The sequence below is a fragment of the Python bivittatus genome, unplaced genomic scaffold (assembly GCF_059951505.1).
Source record: "Python bivittatus isolate LINGU-HERP-01145 unplaced genomic scaffold, Pbiv_v1 ctg000570_np1212, whole genome shotgun sequence".
Taxonomy (NCBI): domain Eukaryota; kingdom Metazoa; phylum Chordata; class Lepidosauria; order Squamata; family Pythonidae; genus Python; species Python bivittatus.
The window spans coordinates 12,168,310-12,190,785 of record NW_028277097.1 but is presented as its reverse complement, the minus strand read 5'-3'; the positions used below and the strand labels follow the sequence as shown (position 1 = coordinate 12,190,785).

The 22,476-nt window shown below is 39.4% G+C and overlaps 1 protein-coding gene across 2 annotated transcripts in view; it reads left to right on the top strand.

Moving 5' to 3' along the window:
- The window catches only part of WDR7 (WD repeat domain 7), a 232,722-nt gene that overhangs the window by 36,127 nt on the left and 174,119 nt on the right, over window positions 1-22,476 (top strand). For both annotated transcript variants that reach the window (XM_088152672.1, XM_088152671.1), the window contains exons 14-16: window positions 201-415; window positions 15,544-16,322; window positions 18,031-18,119. In XM_088152672.1, the coding sequence (XP_088008798.1) occupies window positions 201-415; window positions 15,544-16,322; window positions 18,031-18,119 (1,083 nt within the window). The remainder of the gene's footprint in view (window positions 1-200; window positions 416-15,543; window positions 16,323-18,030; window positions 18,120-22,476) is intronic.

Here is a 22,476-nt window from a genome sequence, read left to right as displayed (position 1 = left end):
TAGAATTCACCAAGAAAATAAATTCCAAACTTCCTTCTTTAAGCCCACCTCATTTGTATGTTTTTATTGAATGCACTTCTTTAAAGCAAATTGTTTCTGAACATAAGGAAGTTATTTTCCAAAATTATCACATTGTAAAGGTGCAATGTGGTCTTTCTGCAGCTAAGTCAGTTTTTCTCCTTTTTTGTATTTTTCTCCAGGTGCACTTGACCGGTGTGTAATGGGAATAACAGCTGTTGAGATCCTGAATGCTTGTGATGAAGCTGTACCTGCTGCAGTTGATTCCCTCAGCCATCCAGCTGTCAACTTAAAGCAGGCCATGACCAGACGTAGCCTTGCTGCACTGAAAAATGTGGCTCATCAGAAACTTCAGACTCTTGCTACAAATCTATTGGCATCTGATTCCTCTGACAAAGTAAGATCTTAAATTACTCTTTTAAGTAACTGCTGGTTGCATCTCAATACAGTGTTGAAATGCCTCTTCTCTGTGCTAGAGAGAGGGCAGTATTGATGAAGATTGCAAAGGGAGGAGATGAAAAATTCATCCTTCTTTTCCCCATTACTCCAACACATACAATTTTCTATCCAGGAATTATTTTTCTAACAATCAAGTTCCATTTTCTATAGTCTAAAAGAATTTGACCTGCATGGACCAGACACAATAAAGTAGACTTAAATACACACTTTATGTGTGCATGTGCATACTCTTGAGTCACAAAGTCCATGCACTTTTCTTGGCAACATTTTCTGAAGTAGTTTGCCATTGCTTTCCTCTTAGGGCTAGAGAGACTATCTGGCCCAACATGTGCCTAAGGCAGGACTAGAACTCAGGCTAATGTCTATACTGCTATACCAGACTGGCATTCAAAACACATACTTTAACAGAAGTAAAACTTTACACCATCCTTAGCTAACTTATTCCTGTTCTTCTAGAATAGGATAGATTTAGAATAGATGTAATCAGTGAAGTCCACTGATTTCCAGCCTCTTATCCAGCAACTACTTGCTCCTTTTCTCTGGACTTCTTTCTTCAGATGTTTCAACGGCAGTGGCTTTTCTCTCTTGAACAGAGAGGGGTGGTGGGGAATCTTTTGCTGCTTATGGGAGCAGTATCATATCACACTCAGGAGGACCCTGTTCTGGAATTTAGGAAGGAATTGACACTCCATAGCTCTATGAAGGCAGGCTGATTGCACAGCAATGGCCTTGGGAAGAAATTGGTCCATTTAACAGTTTTAGATTTTGGCTATAGACTGTTGAGGAAAATGTAACTTACTTTGTCTTAAACGAATCTGTGCATAAACATATTTGGGGAAAATTTGACTTTGCAGAGTTTTATATGCAGCTTTTCATATCTTGCTAAAATGAGAACTATGTGAGAGATTTAGAAATACGGAAGATGAAATTTAAAACTGAGGTAATGTGATATGCTGCCATCGACATTTCCTATTTAAAATGAAGGTACTTAGAACTTCATTTTAGAAAAGGTAAATAGAAGTTTCATTTTAGAAAAGGTAAATAAGAAGTTTCATAAAATCTAAAATAAATCCATATGTTCCTTTTCCTTTTACCTGTATTTACTGTGTGTCTTCCCTTCATACCCCCATAGGTCAGAATCTACTTGCTGATTTATGAACTTACATTAACAAATTGTTTTATGAACTCAATCCTGTCAATGTTTGCAATTTAAAAATAATTTAAAGAGACAAGAAAATAAATATAAATACACTTTGGGATATAAATAAACTTTGAGTATCTGTCTTTTTAGAGATAAAACCCAGTATTTATTTTTCTAGTCTTTCAGTTGTCCAGACAATAAAACTACATAGCAGTATGCATTTCTCTTGTATTTCACATGGTTCAAACCTCTGGCTTTCAGGAGTCCTAGCTTCTGGCTGTCCTGACCTGCCTGAGGGACCTGAAGAAGCTGGCTATAAATCAGATGTTGATAAGGGAGAGGAAAGAATAATAAATTAAGCTTGGCTTCTGGCAGGAGAAGGCACTGTCAGTACCATGGAGAGCTCACTGCACAAGATGAGGTTAGAGTCATTCTTAGAAGAGTAGCCGCCAGCTGAGGCTTTAAGAAGGTGATAAGGCCAAGTAATAAGAACATCTAGTCCAGCAGTCGGTTTTCACAGTGGCCAACAAACTGCACAAGGAAATCCACTAGCCTCCCAGAAGATGGCCTTTGGAGGTAGTCACACTGCCATGAAGACTAATAGCTATTGATCCCCATGACTTCCATGAATTGGTCCAATCCTTTTTTGAAGCCAGCCAAGCAGATAACCTTCACTACATGGCATGGCAGCAAATTCCAAGGTTTAATTATCCATTATGTTAAAAAAAAATCCTATATAATCCCCTCGGTTTGTCCTTCCTTAGGCTTAAAGAGACTGTGGCCTTTTCTGAAGCTTCAGTCTTCTGTGTGGTTGAGAAGCAACCAAGAGTATGATGGCTCATCCTTAGAATTGGGGCTATTAGATAATGGAAGGGCATCATCCTCAGGTTGGACAGCAGAAAAGGGAGTGCTAAGGACATTTGTTAAAATGGTGTGATCTGGATAAAACAATTCAAGAAAATTAATGAAACAAATAAGCAGATAAAAGAACAAGATGGTGATTCCAACCAACAACAAAACTCATGAAGGGGTCCAAACATCCTTACCAAAGGCTTCCAGAGCATTATCAGAGTGGATGCCACCCGGATTGCAGTGGGGAACTTCATTTCAGAGGGAAGGCACTGAAACAGAGAAGGTGTGCCTCCTGAGTCCTGAAAGATGACACTGTTTAATTGAAGGGACCTGAAGCACACCAACCTGTCAGTTCATATTGGCCAGATAGTCACTGTGGTCCCTCAAATAACCATATAGGCCTTTATAAGTCATATGCAGCCCCTTGAATGACACCTGGGAGCATACACCTTGTGGAGCAGAGGTGTCACATGGGTCTGCAGTCAATCAAAACCTTTACTGGCATGAAAAGAACGAAAAAAATATAAAACACACAGTGGCATGTCGAAAATTGATCAAAGGGTAAGCCATACTCATTGCAAGATTTGTTTGCATTTACTTCTGAGTGCTTCATCCAAGAATTTAGCAACAATTCTGGTAATTACTGGCACAGCATCTCTCAATAGATATTGGCAGGATGATACAGTATTTGGCAGATATTTGCCCTGCAAAGGTTTTAAAAGCAGTTTGTAACGGAGAGTCTCAACTAAGTGGCAGTCAAAAATTATATGATGTATCAGGAGTGCCACAAAAACAGAGCCTCTCATGATTGGGGATGCATTTGTACCTTCTGAAAAGTACCTCGGAAGAAAAAGAATTTACTCTGGCCAAAAAGAAGGCCCTACGCAGAGATGGAACCTCAAGATCATAAAAATAATGCAACATCTTACCCAGGTGAGTTTCTATACCTAACATGCCAGGCGAACAAACACAGGGCTGAGCAGGTCCAAGTTTGCGATATTCTAGATCTAAAAATCTCAGTTTGATCATTCTAAATACATAGGTTTCATCCGATAGATATAAATCATCAATTGCAATCCCAATTTGCTTATGTTTAGACATAATATGCCGAGACCAGAGCGAAATATATTTTTCCATATTAAGATGTGATAACAGGCTTCGAAGAGCAGCTCTAAATAAAATCCTACGCCAATATTTGATTGTTATTAACCATGCTTTAGTTTCTATCAGGCATTGACCAGTTTCTGAGCAGACTGTGAAATAGGACACACAATTAGAAGCCCCCAAAAGCTGCCTCAAGAAAGTTGCTTGGATACCCTCGACTTTGCAATTAAGAGCTCCCAGCCAAATGAGCATACCATAAAATTTGAGAAAGAGGTTTAGCATTAAATATTCTAATCGCTGCAGGTACATATTGATTTCCTCTTGTGAAGTAACATTGTTTAATCTGAGCAGCTAAACAATTAGCCAAGTGGATTGTCTTGTTGTGATGAGTGACCCAAGAAAGATTATAGCTAAATGTAATTCCAAGATAGTTAAAACTTTTAACTTGTTCAATTTCTGTATTACCCATGAACCATCTCTGTGAGCATCATCTTTTGGCAAAGGTTATTACCTTTGATTTTGAATAGTTGATAGTGAATTGCATTGACAATAGTTATAGAATGTGTCCAAATATCTTTGCAAACCCACTCTCGTATAAGAGGAGATTGTAGTATTGTCAGCATAAAGTAGTAATGGGGTGGGAAGGCCACCAAGCTTGGGAGGATGACCATTAATGGATCTAAGGGGGTGTGCTAGGTCATTCAAAAAGAGATTAAAGAGATGAGGGGCAAGAACACAGCCCTGCTTAACCCCCTTCTGGGTGGGTATCCTCTCTGTTAAGTGGCCCTTAGACGAATATTTTACTTGACAGGAGGTAGCCGTATCGAGTTTCTTTAGTAGAAACAAGAGTCTCGGGTCAATTCCTTGATTCATCAGTTTGGTCCATAATAATGGAATTAAGTCAAATGTGCTTTTGAGATCAATAAATGCCACAAAGAGCTTCTTCCTTCCTAGGTTCAGTTATTTTTCTATAAGGAAATTCAGTATAAGGCAGTGGTCAATAGTAGAAGTCCCTTTGCAGAAGCCTATCTGTTCAGGAGCAATTATGTCATTTACAGTCAGGTCCAGAAATATTGGGACATCGACACAATTCTAACATCTTTGGCTCTATACACCACCACAATGGATTTGGAATGAAACAAACACAATGTGCGTTAACTGCAGACTGTCAGCTTTAATTTGAGGATATGTACATCCAACTCAGGTGAACGGTGTAGGAATTACAACAGTTTGCATATGTGCCTACCACTTGGTAAGGGACCAAAAGTAATGGGACAATTGGCTTCTCAGCTGTTCCATGGCCAGGTGTGTGATATCCCCTCAGTACCCCAATTACAATGTGCAGATAAAAGGCCCAGAGTTCATTTCAAGTGTGCTATTTGCATGTGGAATCTGTTGCTGTCAACTCTCAAGATGAGATCCAAAGAGCTGTCACTATCAGTGAAGCAAGCCATCATTAGGCTGAAGAAACAAAACAAACCCATCAGAGAGATAGCAAGAACATTAGGCGTGGCCAAAACAACTGTTTGGAACATTCTCAAAAAGAAGGAACGCACCGGTGAGCTCAGCAACACCAAAAGACCCGGGAGACAACTGAAAACAATTGTGGTGGATGACCGAAGAATTCGTTCCCTGGTGAAGAAAACACCCTTCACAACAGTTGGCCAGATCAAAAACACTCTCCAGGAGGTAGGTGTATGTGTGTCAAAGTCAACAATCAAAAGAAGACTTCACCAGAGTGAATACAGAGGGTTCACCACAAGATGTAAACCATTGGTGAGCCTCAAAAACAGGAAGGCCAGATTAGAGTTTGCCAAACGACATCTAAAAAAGCCTTCACAGTTCTGGAACAACATCCTATGGACAGATGAGACCAAGATCAACTTGTACCAGAGTGATGGGAAGAGAAGAGTATGGAGAAGGAAAGGAACTGCTCATGATCCTAAGCATACCACCTCATCAGTGAAGCATAGTGGTGGTAGTGTCATGGCGTGGGCATGTATGGCTGCTAATGGAACTGGTTCTCTTGTATTTATTGATGATGTGACTGCTGACAAAAGTAGCAGGATGAATTCTGCAGTTTTTCGGGCAATATTATCTGCTCACATTCAGCCAAATGCTGCAGAACTCATTGGATGGCGCTTCACAGTACAGATGGACAATGATCCAAAGCATACTGCAAAAGCAACCAAAGAGTTTTTGAAGGGACAAAAGTGGAATGTTATGCAATGGCCAAGTCAATCACCTGACCTGAATCCCATTGAGCATGCATTTCACTTGCTGAAGACAAAACTGAAGGGAAAATGCCCCAAGAACAAGACAGTTGCAGTAGAGGCCTGGCAGAGCATCACCAGGGATGAAACCCAGCATCTGGTGATGTTTATGTGTTCCAGACTTCAGGCTGTGATTGACTGCAACGGATTTGCAACCAAGTATTAAAAAGGGAAAGTTTGATGTATGATTATTATTCTGTCCCATTACTTTTGGTCCCTTAACAAGTGGGAGGCACATATGCAAACTGTTGTAATTCCTACACCATTCACCTGAGTTGGATGTACATACCCTCAAATTAAAGCTGACAGTCTGCAGTTAACGCACATTGTGTTTGTTTCATTCCAAATCCATTGTGGTGGTGTATAGAGCCAAAGATGTTAGAATTGTGTCGATGTCCCAATATTTCTGGACCTGACTGTAAATGTATCCAGTCTGTTAGATAGCGTTCAAGAAGTTTAGCATAAAGCTTACCCAGAATTGATAAGAGACTAATAGGTTGAAAGTTACTAGGCTGATCAAACCCTCCTTTCTTATAAATTAGAATTATTATCGAGTTAAGCCAAGCATTCGGCACTATACCATGGTGGTCAATAAGTGTAAACAAAGTAGCCAACGGCCACCAGAATTGTTGCTAAATTCTTGGATGAAGCACTCAAAAGTAAATGCAAATAAATATCTCAATGAGTATGGCTTACCCTTTTATCAATTTTCAATATATCACTGTGTGTTTTGTATTTTTTTTTTTTTGTTCTTTCCATGCCAATAAAGGTTTTGATTGTTTGGCTGACTGATTGATTGATTGATTGATTGATTGAAGTATACCAAACCACGCCCATCACTGCCCACACTGCTGCATTCTGGACCAGTTGAAGCTTCTGAGTGGTCTTCCAAGATCAGCCCCACATAGAGCACATTGCAGTAGTTGAGCTGTGAGGTGACTAGGGCATGAGTAACCACCTGAGAGACCTCACAATCCAGGAAAGGGTGCCACCACTGGATCACCAGATGAAGCTGTGCAAAGGCCTTTTTGGCCACAGCTGCCACTTGCTCATCAAGCAGGTGCTGTGGGTCTAAGAAGACCCCCAGATTGTGCACCTCCTTGAGTGGGGAAGTCTAACCCACCCAAGGTCAAAGTTGGAATCTCCCCAAATCTAGGGAGTTTTAACAACCATACCCACTCAGTCTTAGTAGGATTGAGCTGAAGGTGATTCCTCCCCATCCAAGTCTGCATCTGTTGAGGATAACTGTATGATAAGTATGAGTATACTTGAGTTCCTGGTAACATTGTTAATATACTTGGGAGTCCTCTTGTACTCATGGCTCCTGCTAGAACAACAGATGGAAATTGTAGCTGAAGGGAGCTTTGCCCAGCTTTGGCCAGTGTGCCAGTTACAGCCCTACCCTGACCAGGAGGTGTTGGTAACACCTAACTCATGTCTATCAGTACACAGTTGGGCTATTGCAAAGCACTCTATGTGGAGCTTCCTTTGAAAAGTATGGCTGTGTTTTGTTGTTGATTTTTTATTATGGATTGTTCATATTTTGAGATTCTCGTGCATGACCCAGAGTCATGATACTGATGCAGAATAGAAATTGTATTACTAAAAACAATCAGATCTTAAAAGAGGGATGTAGTCCAGAACTATTCAACATGCAGAGTCATGTGGTCAAATGTAGCAGACTCTTCTTTGAGAAACAGCTGAAATTCAGTATGTATTCTGTGATTCTACCGTCATGCTGAATTTGGAACAGAGTGCATTCTCAGCTTCTGTGGCTGGCTTCTTTAAAAGGTTGTGATGCTTAAGGTTGTGAAAGAGGGTTTGAATGTTTATGAGCAAAGCTTGAGAAAATCTCATAAATGGATCAGGCTTTCTAGAGGGGAAGTTTCACTATATTTAATAGTGAATAGCCCCAGAATTCTCTTTTGACCAATTCTCATTGGATAACAATGTTTTACTATAGATTGCTATATCATAGAGATTTGAGGACAGTAAATATCAAGGAATCTGCAGTTCCTCATTATGTAAATTTCAGTGAACAAGACTTTGAGTAGCATAATACGTTAGTATTTAGATTATTACTTTGGCAGGAGGCTTTAAGAACTGAAATGATTAGAAATAACATATAATTAGAAGTTCTACTGTGTTCTTCAGAACAAAGAGTTACTTTGCTTTTTAACAGCAAGACAGTAGAGGGCATTAGAGATCTGCTTTTTGTTAGAGTCATAGTTTTAGAGATTTTAGACAGTTGATACAGATTTTTTATTTGCAACCCCCATATAGTTTTTAGCCAGGTTTAAAATCGATGCAATCCACATGTGTAAAGCTGGGAAACAGGATTGCTAAGTTCTAAGAAGTTACTATTTTTTTTTTGCTAGATGGCTGCTATACATCTTCTGATCATTTCCACACAAGTTTAAGATCAAAAAATTCAAATGTCAGAATATGCATGCAGCTCTCTTCATTAAACAAAAACAAAAGCCAAAAAATCAACTTCTTATACCTTTTTAATAATGTAAACTCCTAAAAGGAAGCAGTAGTTGTGTGGGGTGAAGTATTAATATTATAGATGTTTAAGATAGTTCTTTTGTAAATCAACTTTAAGGAGGTAAAATCCTATATACTATTCATAGCTTTCATTTTTAATCTTTCTTTCTTTCTTTCTTTCTTTCTTTCTTTCTTTCTTTCTTTCTTTCTTTCTTTCTTTCTTTCTTTCATTCATTCATTCATTCATTCATTTTAATTCAGTTATTTCAATTTTCCAAAAAAGTTCCATCAATGAAGCTGCTTTCACAGAGAATGGAAGGTGGGGTTTCAGAGGCATCCTCAGTTCTGCTCTGGAGAGATTCCAAATATTCTGAAACAATCTAAGAAAATCCAGGCATAGTAGGAAGGTGTGTATTCCACCATAGAAGTAGAACACTGATGTTAAAACTATGTCTAAAACTTTGGATATTTTATCTCAATGCCTGGAAGCTGTGGAAATCTAGATGAGAATGAACAGGCTTCAACTCAACCCTAGCAAGGTGGAGTGGCTTTGGGTGTTAGGGCATCCTGGATCTGATGAATTTTCATCCTGAATTTTGGATGGGATTGCACCATTCCAGACAGAACTGGTGCACAGTCTGGGGGTTCTCCTCGATACATAGCTCTTGATAGAAGAGCAGGTGGCAACTATGGCTGGGGAGGGAGGCTATGCACAGCTTAGTGTTTCGCACCAATTGTGTCCCTTCCTAGATCAGGAGGCATTACACATAGTCACTCATGCTTCAGTCACATCCCAAGTGGATTACTGCAGTGCATTCTATATGGGATTGCCTTTGAAGAACATATGGAATTTCAGTTGGTCCAGAATGCAATGGCATGGGCTAGTATGGGTGTGTTGTGTTATGCCCATGTTACTGGCTCTCAGTTCACTTCCAGGTGCAATTCAAAGTGCTGGTTATTACTTATAAAGCTCTATATAGCATGGGGCCAGAGTATTCAAGGAAAAGCCTTGTTCCCGTTGTTTTTATGTACCCCATTAGTTTGGTTAGGAGGGGCATCTTCCAGGTCCCGTCAATCAGGGATTGTCATCTGGCAGGATCCAGGAAGTGTGCCTTTTCCATAGTAGCGACTGCCCTCTGGAACACCATACCACCTGAAATTTGGCTGGCCCTGACTCTGTTCATCTGTTCACCTTTTGGAAATCCTTGAAGACCTGGCTCTTTCCCCAGACATGGGGGGCAGGAGAGTAACTGAGTTGGTAAATTGTGCTTTCTGGGGCCACTTCATATTAGTTGGCTGGGAATGAGTACTATAAAACTGAGTAGGGAGTCACAAGAATGAGCCCTACCTGTCCCAACTATTGGTGCTAATTTTCAAAGGACATCTAGGAAGTACAAAGTTATTATACATTTTAGCTTTCAGTAGTGATTTCTCTTCTTAAAGAATGTAAGACACCCCACCCCACTCCAATTCATGGGTAATTATTTGGGGAGAAACCTGATCTTTCTGTTAGGTAATTATTTTATTTTATTTATTTTTTTGTGCCTTTGAGTCAATTTTGACTCCTAGTGACTGCCTGCAGTTTTTTTCACAAGATTTTTGGAAGTGGTTTGTCCTTGCCTCTTTCCTAGGGCTGAGAGTGATGGGCCCAAGGTCATCTAGCTGGCTTTGTGCCTAAGGCAGGACTAGAACTCACGGACTTCTGGTTTCTAGCCTGGTGCTTTAACCACTACGCCAAACTGACTCTCTTACATATTAACCATAATGTACTATTATTCAGGTTTATTGAGCTGCCTTTGCTATACTAAACTGGCTCTCCTGGGTATATACTATAGTTAGAATGAAAAGTTTTCCAAAGTGTGAGAAGTATGGTACTGTTGTGGTGCTATTATTGATAAAACCTTGCCCAAATAGATTGCACCTGTGTTGAAAGACTACAGAGACCAGAATACATATAGATTGTTCAGATCAGAAAATGTATAGAGGTAGATATGAAAACATGAATTTCCTAGTACAAGTAGTCCTCACTTATCGATGGTAATTGGAATCGGGAACTCTGTTGCTAAGTGACATGGTTGTAAGGCACAAAGTCATGTGACCATGCCAACTTATGACAGCAGTTCTGGCAGTCACAGTTGTTAGACGAATCCTGTGTGGTAGCAGCATCCTGTGGTCAAGTGATTGCCATTTGCAATCTCCTGCCGGCTTCCCCATTGACTTTGCTTGTGGGAAGCTGTCAGTGAAAGTTGCAAATGGTTATCACATATCCGCAGGACGCTGCAATCTCGTAATTGTGAGCCTGTTGCCGAGTGCCCAAATTGTGATCACGTGACCACAGGGATGCTATGATGGCCACAACTTTGGGGATCTGTCATAAGTACCCCTCTTTCAGCACCATCATAACTTTGAGTGATCGCTGAATGAGTGGACATTAAGCGAGGTCTACTTGTACTTAAAATTAGTAAAGGACAGTTGACACGGTTCTGAAGTTGGAACCCAAATCCAACTTTTGGATACTGCCTGAAGTCAAAAGAATTGAGGAAATTCCTGCACCAAGAAACAGCACAAATATCCATTATAAGTTATGAATATTAAATTTGAGGTTAAAACTCTCAACTTAATTGCTCATACTGATTAATCATATTGGGTTTGTGTGAATGTAAAATTGGTTCTGGAGTATTAACTTCTGCACAATGGTGGAGGTTGTTTGAAAGATCCTGTGGGAAAAGTGAAAATAAATAAATGTTTTTTTCCTCCCATTCTCACCTTTGTAAATGAATCGGGTAATCAGAATATGAACCTGGGCAAATTCCAGTTGTTGATGGGTTTGGTTATTCTTTCATTTAGATGCTTGACAGGACTATTGCTGAACAAAATAATATTTGCTGAACAGACCAATGTCAGACTTTCATTTTTACAATAGCCAACTTAAATTTTCTTTAGAAGAAGAAAAAGCAGTTGAGAGGGAGGAAGTACATAGAATCAAAGAGTTGGAAGGGACCTTAGAGATCAACTAGTCCAGCACTCTGCTCAGTGCACAATCCATTAAAGTATTTCTGTCAGATGACCTTCTAGCCTCTGTCTGAAGACCTTCAGCGAAGGATAACTCACCACTTCGCATGGCAGCCTGTCCCATTGGCTGATAGCATATGCAGTCAGGAAGTTTCTCTTGATGTCTAACCTGAACCTCCTTCCTTGTTGCTTTAACCCATTGGTTCTGGTTCTGCTCTCTAGAGCAATAGAGAATAAATCACGTCCTCTTCTATGTGATAGCCCCTTAGCCATTTGAAGACTGTTATCATACCTGTAGGCCGAACTTGTCAGATCTTGAACAATTCCTTGTAGGCCTCAACCTCTCATGGTCTTGCTAGCCCTGAACTTGCTCCTATCTGTCAATACCCTTTTTAGACTGTCATGCCCTGAACTGGACATAGTATTGCATGAAGGGCAGAGTAGAGGGCAAATAACTTTCTGTAGTCTGGAAATTAGTGCACACCAAGAAAGCATTTGCCTTTTCAGCAGCTGCAACTATATCACACTGGTGGCTCATGCTTAACTTATGGTTGACAAAGATAAGCAGCATCTTGGAGAAGTTTTAGATTTCTGTGTAAAAAATCTTTTAAAAATCAGGATGCAACTGCTAAATTTTCCAGACACCTAACTTGTATGGTGAGTTGTCAGAAGTTGATTCACTGGAGAAACTAGCCTAATTAGTTGGACTTGACTTTCAAGACTGTCTGTTTACTGTTGATCTTCAAAAACCTTCTGGTGGGTCTTGGCTAGATTATATTCACGTTTTGTCTGAATCCGAAGAATTATGATAAAAGGCTGTAATATCATCCACCACCAGAGATTTCACTTCGGTATAGAGATTTCAAACCATTTATCAGTTTCACCTTTTTAGCGAAGGGACTTTTCTAGGCTCCCTGAAGTAATAAGACAAATCTTAATATTTTGACACCCTGCAGGTGGCTTTTGTAGCCTTTGTGTGAGGTCTAGGACATTTTGTATTGAAAGATGAACTTTGCAGGAACAGGTGACTTTGTGCATGAATTGGTAAAAACAAATGGGGATGGGAGCAGAAGACAAACTACATGTACAAAAACTGTTTTCAAATTCTGACCATGACTGGAAAAGGAGGTAGAATTGGGGAAAGAAGTTATGGAAAGAAGACTGTATAACTACAGCTTTATGAGAATTCTAGAAGATAGACTTGGAACACATTTCTTCAGAAACTGATGGCTCCTTTAAAGATTATCAAGTCTAGTATTTTTAATCCTGGTCTCTTTTCAGAAGTCCAGGCTAAATCCAGGATGTACACATGGAACAGTCTTTGAAAGCACACTCATAACACCCCCATTTTTTATAATGCTTCTTTCCAAAAGAAACTGAAATCAATGTAAATAAATAAAACTAGAACATACTCAGGAACTAGTCCTATTGTTGAAGGCTATCTTGTTTTTAAGTTGCTGAAAGCCATTATGCCCCTGTTGTACAGCACAGTGGAGAATCTCAGACTCATGGCCAGAAGTGGTCTACAAGACATCCGGCCCACAGAGGTTCCTTCTCCTCTCTTACATGTCATACCTTCTCTCTCTCTAGTTATGCTCTGTCTTGGGAGAGTAGTGGAATTCCTCCTCCTGTCATTCTCTAGCAGAAGTAGGAGATCACTGATTCCTGCTTTTATTTGCCTAGAGGTAAATGCTTCTTTTCTATGCAGAGAGAATCAGCCTGTTCTGGATGGTGGATCAAGGCTTTGGTGAAAAAGATTTTCTCAGTAGCCCTGAATTTGGCTCAGCAAAAGTGGGGAAGGAAACTGTTTGAAGAAGGTCAAAAGTTAACTCTCCAAATATTTAACCTCATCTCCTCCAGAATTGATACTGAAATCTACTTATTTGGGGCACAAATTAAGTGCTGCTGCTGCCTTTCTAGTGTCTGCATTCAATCTCTCTGTTAATAAGTCAAAAACAGAATGCAGCAGCATGGGTGCAGAATGAGGCAGCACAGGTAGTAAATGGTGCCGGTTATTCAGCACATGTAACACTTCTGCTCCGTGAGCTGCACTGGTTGCCAGCGTGTTTCCAGGTGCAGTTCAAATTGCTGGTTGCCACCCTTAAAGCCCTTCATGGCTTAGGACCAGGTAACCTGAGGAACAGTCTCTCCCCAGTTGTTTCTAGCCTTCCAATCTGGTCAGGCAGGATGTGCATGCTTCAGGTTCTGTCAGCCAAAGGATGCCAGTTGGCGGGGCCTAGAAGATGTGCCTTTTCTGCCATAGTCTCACCTTGTAGGTGAATTCTCCCTCCAGAGATTAGGATGGCCCAACCCTGTGGGCCTTTTGTAAGGCCTTAAACACCTAATTCTGGGCCTGAGCCTGGGGCCCCAAATATGTGCAGGGACCCACTTCTTGGTTATAGTAGTGCTTTGGGTTTGATGTTTCTTGGCTGCTTTGTATTTTAAATTTTGTAATGGTTGTAATTGTTTTTATTTTATTTTAATTCTGTTCACTGCCCAGAGTCATTTGTTGAGATGGGCAGCCATATAAATTGGATGGATGGATGGATGGATAGATGGATGGATGGATGGATAGATAGATAGATAGATAGATAGATAGATAGATAGATAGATAGATAGATAGATAGATAGATAGATAGAATAAAATGCATGATGCTGACCTGTAAACAGGAGTTGAAGAGGTAGCCAAAACCTCTCTGTATTAGACTGAATGGGCCAGTATAAATTGACCAGTATAAATCTATTGGGTATGCATTTAAGAGAGTTATATGAGTGTTCGATTTCAGTATTTACTTTTTTCAAAGTGAGTCATAATCGTGGTTTTCTAAAAAGAAATTACAAATTGGAACACTGTTCTGAAATCCTATGTTCCTCAGTGGAGAAGTAGAAAAGTTTATATGGTTGTAAACAGATGTTTCCTAAGAATAAAATACTTTCCTAACTTAAACTCAGGCAGACATACTTTTGAATAGAGATGTGCATCTTCAAGTTTTCTATTTTTGTGTATTAAAAGCTCTGTGAGGTATAATGATTTCAACATATTAAGTGAGGAAGGAACTCCTGTTGAGGAATTATGTTTATCAATGTGTGGGAAGGATATTGCTATCTCTTGCCCAAAGAACACATAAAGAAGAAATCTATGTAGCTCAGGGTTTAATTGTGGAGTCCTTGGTGCTCTTTGAGCTTGGTTGTTTGCTTGCAGACATTTCATTACTCAACTAGGTAACATCATCAGTGCTAGTGAGTGTGGGGTTTGCTCCCTGTTTATGTACAGTAGCTTGCCCTGCCAGTGTTGGTGGGGTGTGGTTTTCTCCTTGGTAGGACAGACAGGCAGAAGACTAGCAGAGCGCATCCATGAACACCAACTAGCAGTCAGAAGACACGATGAAAACTCCTTAATCTCAGTACACATGGACAGACTCAACCATAGTTCCAACTGGGAAACTATGAACATCCTAGACCAAGCTAAATCCAAAAAATGCTAGGGAATTCCTGGAAACTTGGCATTCAGACAAATCAGCCATCAATAGACACACAGAGATAAACCACATTTACATACCATTCACAAGAGACAATAAAAAAAGTAAGAAGGAAACAAAAAGACCAGAACACATCCTCTCCAGCAGCCAACACCCAGATAAGCAGGGATTAACGCCAGACAAACAACCAAGAAGAAAACAATATCCTAATCAAGGAGAAAACCACACCCCCACCAACACTGGCAGGGCAAGTTACTGTATATAAACAGGGAGAAAACCCCACACTCACTAACACTGATGATGTTACCTAGTTGGGTAATGAAACGTCTGCAAGCAAACAACCAAGCTCAGACAGCGCTAAAAGCTCTCGGAAGAGAATAAGAACTGCAGGACACTTATTCTCAGTAGAATCTCTATTATTACTTCAAAAACGAATGTAACAGGCGTTCTAGTTGTTACGTATTTTAAAAAAGCATGAAGAAGTAATGTCCAAGATCTATTTTAAAAATACATGATGTACACTGTTTCAAAACATTTTCAGTATTGAGCGTTTAGTGATGCCTATATTTAAAATAGGTTCATACTATTAATTTCACATTTTTCAAACATAAGAACTGTGTTAAGATTTCCTGTCCAAGATGTTCATATTGTATAATGTACAAACCCATAAACAGAAAAGCATACTAAAGAGATAATTGTATTCTGTGTTTTGTTAAAGGGAAACTTGCCAAAATATTCTCACAACTCTCTGATGGTTCAAGCCCTGAAGACTAACTTAACAGACCCAGATGTCCATATACTCTTCTTTGATGTGGAAGCTCTGATTATTCAGTTACTAACTGAGGAAGCCTCCAGGCCTAATACAGCCCTTATTTCCCCCGAGAATTTACAGAAAGCATCTGGCAGCTCTGACAAAGGAGGTTCCTTCATGGCTGGCAAACGAGCAGCAGTCCTGCTTCAGCAGGTCAAAGAAACAGTCAAAGAAACAATCAAAGAAAACATAAAAGAACGTCTTTTTGATGAAGATGATGAGGATGAGGAATCCAGACAAAGAAGAGAGGACAGTGACCCCGAATATCGGTCCAGCAAATCAAAGCCATTAACTCTCTTAGAATATAATCTAACCATGGACACAGCCAAGCTGTTTATGTCATGTCTTCATGCTTGGGGCTTGAACAGTGTTCTAGATGAACTTTGTAGTGAGCGTTTGGGGATGTTGAGGCCTCACTGTTCCGTCTCTTTTGGCTTGCTTTCAAGAGGAGGCCACATGTCTTTGATGCTTCCAGGGTATAATCAGCCTGTAGGCAAGATGCCCTCTAGTGATACAGACATGGGAAAGTCTGTATCTCTCACGGAGGGACACATCAGGGGTACGTACGGCATATCACGTGCAGTAACTACTCAGCACCTCCTCTCCATTATCTCCTTGGCAAACACCTTGATGAGTATGACCAATGCAACGTTTATTGGAGAGCATATGAAAAAGGGACCAGCCAGGTACCTTTAACAACTTCATTTACTAATTTTGCATCTCTTGTTTTCTCTCCCTTCTCACTCCCACAGCTCCATAGTAGTTTGGAACCTTGATTTAGCAGTCCTTGATGCAGCGGACAAAATTCCCATTATATTTAGGTCACTCTATATCTTCTGAATGAACGAGTGTAAAATAATGCCAATAATGTCATATGCTTTATTTGTATAACAATGCTATTATGCAAATAACATAAATGACATCATTTGCATAATGACATTGCTGTGGATGTGTCTGATTGAACAATCAGGAGTAACGATGCCTTCCCTCCCCTGGCGTCTATCCATTAAACTGAGGTTTCATTGTATATATTTGTATATTCAAGAGATCATAATTCCATAGTCATATTTGTTTGATTTGTTAGATCATTTGTTGAATTGAAACTAAGTCACAAGTACTGTACTAGCATTATAGGTTTGGGTTTAGGTGATAGCAGGCATGGACAGGAAGGGGTAGCAGTTTCCATTTTGGGGGGAGGGGGCTTTAGTACAGAAAGCTTTATCAAAAATAATGTGTATTAAACAATTTGGAGGTCCAAGCCTCTTTTGTTCAGGTAAGTCCTGTATATTTTATGTCTTATTTATGACTTCTTTTCCTATCTTGCAAGTCTAATCCTATACTTCATATTATACTATGTTGTCTTACCTTATATGCCCTATCTTGTACTATATTCTGTCTTAGGTCTTGTTCACACAATTTCATCCTGCCCTCCCCGGCCAACCCTGTTCATAGTCACATGTGTGTACAACCGGCTTGCTGTTCTCAGGTGTTCTATGCAGCACTTTGTCTTGCTCTTGGAGCTGCTCCTTGTTGGGATGCTGGGGTTCTGGCAGCCTGCTTCTGCCAGCTGCTCTGGGCTGGATTTATTTATTTATTTTTATTTATTTATCGTATTTGTATAGCCAAGGGTTGTTGCCCTTGGCCTAGCGCTGCATCCTTATCCCCTTTTTTTGGTTGGTGCCAAAGCTCTGGGCCTCTGGGCTTCTCTTGCAGAGTTCTCCATTGCTGCCAACAATCTCTTTTCTTCACCATCTTCCCAGTGCTTGGTAACTTTGGCTCTTGTTCTTTTCTTCTTCCTTCTTTCGTTAATTCAACTTGTCTGAAAGTGGTGCACTTCTACGTATATATAATTGTTCCTCACTTGGGGGGAATGTGAATTAAAAATTGCAATTCAAGAAAGTAAAATATCAGTGAATAGATAGTTGCATAACTGAGCTTATAGTTATGATTGTTGCTCAAATTTGAAGAAAAATGATACTTCTATTAAATTTAAAGAAAGATTAAAAAAACTAATTTAATTAAAACATAGAAACAAATTGGAAAGCAAAACAATCTAAATATTTTAAAAATAAAATAGCATGTTATATAGTCATTAAGGGGAACCTTCATAAGAACCATGGCAAGATTTTTCATCTGCCTGTCCCACAAGGAAGGGCAAAAGAGATTCTGGAAGGAAGGGAGTAAATGTTTTCCAGAAAATAATGAAGATTTGGGGAAGACAAATGAGATAGAAATAAGAGCAGAAAGGAAAAAAAGTACTGCAGAACAGTGTAGGTAAGGAGGGAGTATCATTCATTTCTAAGATATTTTCTTAAGACACCAGACTCAAGTATGAAAGTGTATAAAATCTCCTTTACAGGCTTAGTTATTAATTCACAACAATTTTATTTATAGGCCACCTAGACCAGGGACTCCTGACCTTGGAAAAGTGAAGACTTCTGCTCCAGTTGCTAGTCCAACAGCACAAGGACTGATTAAACAAGGTAATGAGCATCAGGCTTTTGAGAAATTTGCAAATAAGTAAGCTCTAGTTGAATTTTGATTGTATCATTTTCTTTTGCAGCTTTGAAATATAAGCATTTTACTAGATTTGGATTAGAGCTTTAAACCACTATTGCAGAACATGAGATGAAAACACATTGCTTTTGGCAATGAAATTAAGTTCAAATCTTTGATAATTGTGAGAAATTACTAGTATCCAGGAAAGTGAAGTCGTCTTTTTATGTGAAATATTTGAATCCATACATGTTAATTTTTAAAAAACTGCCTTCCAGAAACTTTATTTCCTATCCAACTTTTCCTTGCATTCATCCACTACTCCCTTTCAATGCCTAACAGAAACTATGAATTAGGAAGCACTTTCTGTTGGAGTTTAGAAGAGGGTTCAGGCTAAGCTTGTTTTTGGGTGAAACTGGCATGCGACAGCTTAATTTCTTACAGTTTGCAATTCATTTGATATTTGACACAGCTGGTGGGGAAATTGCAACTGCCTTGGTCAGGTTTTTGTTAAAGATTTGTTCCAGAACGTTTTATATTTATTGATGTAATATAGTTCCTTTTAATTTCATTAGTAACCTTAAGGGGAAAAATGCTAGATTGTTTGCAATGTTGTGTTCTCTTTCACCTTTTCCATTACTGATCCTGTAGATGGGCTATGTCTGGTGTTTAGCACCTATAAGCTGCAAGCTGGCCCACCCCCATTTTTTAAAGCAGTTAAAAAATAATAATCTGTGTAGGATTTTACAGATTTTGCAGAGAAATACAGTGGGGCAAAAAAGTATTTAGTCAGCCACCAATTGTGCAAGTTCTCCCACGTACAAAGATGAGAGAGGCCTGTAATTTTCATCATAGGTATACCTCAACTATGAGAGACAAAATGGGGGGAAAAATCCAGAAAATCACATTGTCTGATTTTTAAAGAATTTATTTGCAAATCATGGTGGAAAATAAGTATTTGGTCACCTACAAACAAGCAAGATGTCTGGCTCTCACAGACCTGTAACTACTTCTTTAAGAGGCTCCTCTGTCCTCCACTCGTCACCTGTAGTAATGGCACCTGTTTGACCTTGTTATCAGTATAAAAGACACCTGTCCACAGCCTCAAAGAGTCACACTCCAAACTCCACTATGGCCAAGACTGAAGAGCTGTCGAGGGACACCAGAAACAAAATTGTAGACCTGCACCAGGCTGGGAAGACTGAATCTGCAATAGGCAAGCAGCTTGGTGTGAAGAAATCAACTGTGGGAGCAATAATTAGAAAATGGAAGACATACAAGACCACTGATAATCTCCCTCGATCTGGGGCTCCACGCAAGATCTCACCCCGTGGGGTCAAAATGATCACAAGAACGGTGAGCAGAAATCCCAGAACCACACGGGGGGACCTAGTGAATGACCTGCAGAGAGCTGGGACCAAAGTAACAAAGGCTACCATCAGTAACACACTACGCTGCCAGGGACTCAAATCCTGCAGTGCCAGACGTGTCCCCCTGCTTAAGCCAGTACATGTCTGGGCCCGTCTGAAGTTTGCTAGAGAGCATTTGGATGATCCAGAAGAGGATTGGGAGAATGCCATATGGTCAGATGAAACCAAAGTAGAACGTTTTGGTCTAAACTCAACTCCTCGTGTTTGGAGGAGAGAGAATGCTGAGTTGCATCCAGAGAACACCATACCTACTGTGAAGCATGGGGGTGGAAATATCATGCTTTGGGGCTGTTTTTCTGCAAAGGGGCCAGGACGACTGATCCGTGTAAAGGAAAGAATGAATGAATGGGGCCATGTATCGTGAGACTTTGAGTGAACACCTCCTTCCATCAGCAAGGGCATTGAAGATGAAATGTGGCTGGGTCTTTCAGCATGACAATGATCCCAAACACACTGCCCGGGCAACGAAGGAGTGGCTTCGTAAGAAGTATTTCAAGGTCCTGGAGTGGCCTAGCCAGTCTCCAGATCTCAATCCCATGGAAAACCTTTGGAGGGAGTTGAAAGTCCGTGTTGCCCAGCGACAGCCCCAAAACATCACTGCTCTAGAGGAGATCTGCATGGAGAAATGGGCCAAAATACCAGCAACAGTGTGTGAAAACCTTGTGAAGACTTACAGAAAATGTTTGACCTCTGTCATTGCCAACAAAGGATATATAACAAAGTATCGAGATGAACTTTTGATATTGACCAAATACTTATTTTCCACCATGATTTGCAAATAAATTCTTTAAAAATCAGACAATGTGATTTTCTGGATTTTTCCCTCCATTTTGTCTCTCATAGTTGAGGTATACCTATGATGAAAATTACAGGCCTCTCTCATCTTTTTAAGTGGGAGAACTTGCACAATTGGTGGCTGACTAATACTTTTTTGCCCCACTGTATAGCTGAAATATTTATTTGCATGTATGGAAATGATTTATAAGAACCATTTATAGTAAACATTACCAATACAATCTTCAGCAAAATTAAATCCATAAAAAAATCGAAAAATCCAAAAAAGCAGTGCTAAATAATAAATAAAACCAACAAGTAAGGACATAATAATACAATATCCATAATTATACCCTAGAAGGTCCTAAACCAGTTAAAGGCCAAATTAATAGGGAAACCTTTAGGGCAGTTTGAAGGTTAATTGAATCAAAGTTCTACAAGCAGTGAAACATCAGTGAAAAGGCCTTGTGGCCACCTACCCAATTGCTCTGATAGGTGGATACAAAAGTATGGTCTCCAGTGTTGTTCTCAGAGTGGCAGTTAATATGACATAAGAACAGAAATGATGTCTGTACCTTTAAATTTGTCATCTAGTTGTTTTCTGATATATGTAGTTCTCTAAAAAGGAAATGTATGTTCGTTAATATAATGAACTAAAAAGTTACTTCACCATTTTTATAAAACTTTTCTTGTTAACATTTAAAAGATAATGTTCATGCTAAAACAATTTTATCTTCTGTTTAAGTATGATTCCCTGAGTGGAAGCATGTCATAATCTCATGCTTTTAAGTACAGGTAGTCCCCATTTGAAGTACGAGTCCAATTCCCAAGGTTTGTCCTTAAGCAAATTTGCATGTAAGCTGGAACAGTATTATTGTATTCTGTATGAGTAGTATTGTGTAATTAACTAGAACCATTGGGTATTTGACTCAAATCATTGTGTATTTAACTTGAATTTTGCTACAGTAGGCTCCATTCTTAACTATGGTTGTCTGTAACCCAGGCGTTCTTAACTTGGGGACTACCTGTAATTGGTCACTCAAGTAATTGGTTCTAAGTAATCCTAATGAGGTAATTGGTCGAACTTGGAGTTAGGTCAGAAAGTTAACAATATCATCCTATGTTTAGGATTATTATAACATAAATTAATTTTTATGTTATATGTATTACTTATTATGTTATACATTATACGTTATGTAATGTTATGTGTTATATAATGCCAACTAAATGTTAAGCTTTTAGGCTATGGGACCATCATGCAAACAGATGCAATGACCCAAGTACACCCCCATCACCAATCTTTTATTCCCCCCCCCGAAATCTCATGGAATTTCACCTGATTTAAGCAGTCTCATGCCCTGATCTTGCATAAACTATTTTGTGATTTTGATACTCTTGGACAAGATCTTGTGTGATTTAGCCATCTTCCAAGATTTCTTCTATTCCTCTATTGGTTTTTTTATTGTTTAAGGGGATCCATGGATAGTAGCAAGGGATGTCACCGATGTCTTGAAAACTGTTGCCATTGTGTTTCTAACTCCTGTTCATTCAGTCTTTCCCACAAAGCAGTTCTAATGCTAGAGAAGCTAGTTTTGTTTGGCCTGATGACTTTTCAGTTTCATTGCTCTCATTTTCCCCAGCGATCATGTAAAAATATAGGCAGTGATTGTGCTTGTTCATCATTCCTTGTAAGTTTATCAGAACTGAGACATTCTGAAAGGTTGGATGCTGTGCCATGGGAGAAAAAAAAGTATGTGTGTGTGTGTGTACACACACAAACACACTGTTTCTTGCATTAATATAAAAGTATTATAAAGAAAATTTGAGACAGCTTTTAGGGCAGAACTCATTTTGCTTTTTCTCTATAGAATCTATATCCCCATTGACAGGACTTTTTTTTTTTTTTTTTGAACCAAGGTTAACCCTCTTCAGATGGCAGGTGTCTATTCCTCCAAAATGAGAAATTGGTTATTTAATGGTTTTGCAAGTGATGGTAGTACTAATTCCTGGTGCAGAGAATATAGAACAATCATCAATCTTACTTGTATTTCTGTTAAAATGTACAATCCAACTGCCTTCTACTCAGAGGCAATTGCTTTTGCATGCCAGACAAGTGGATAATCACACACGTAACTAGTCA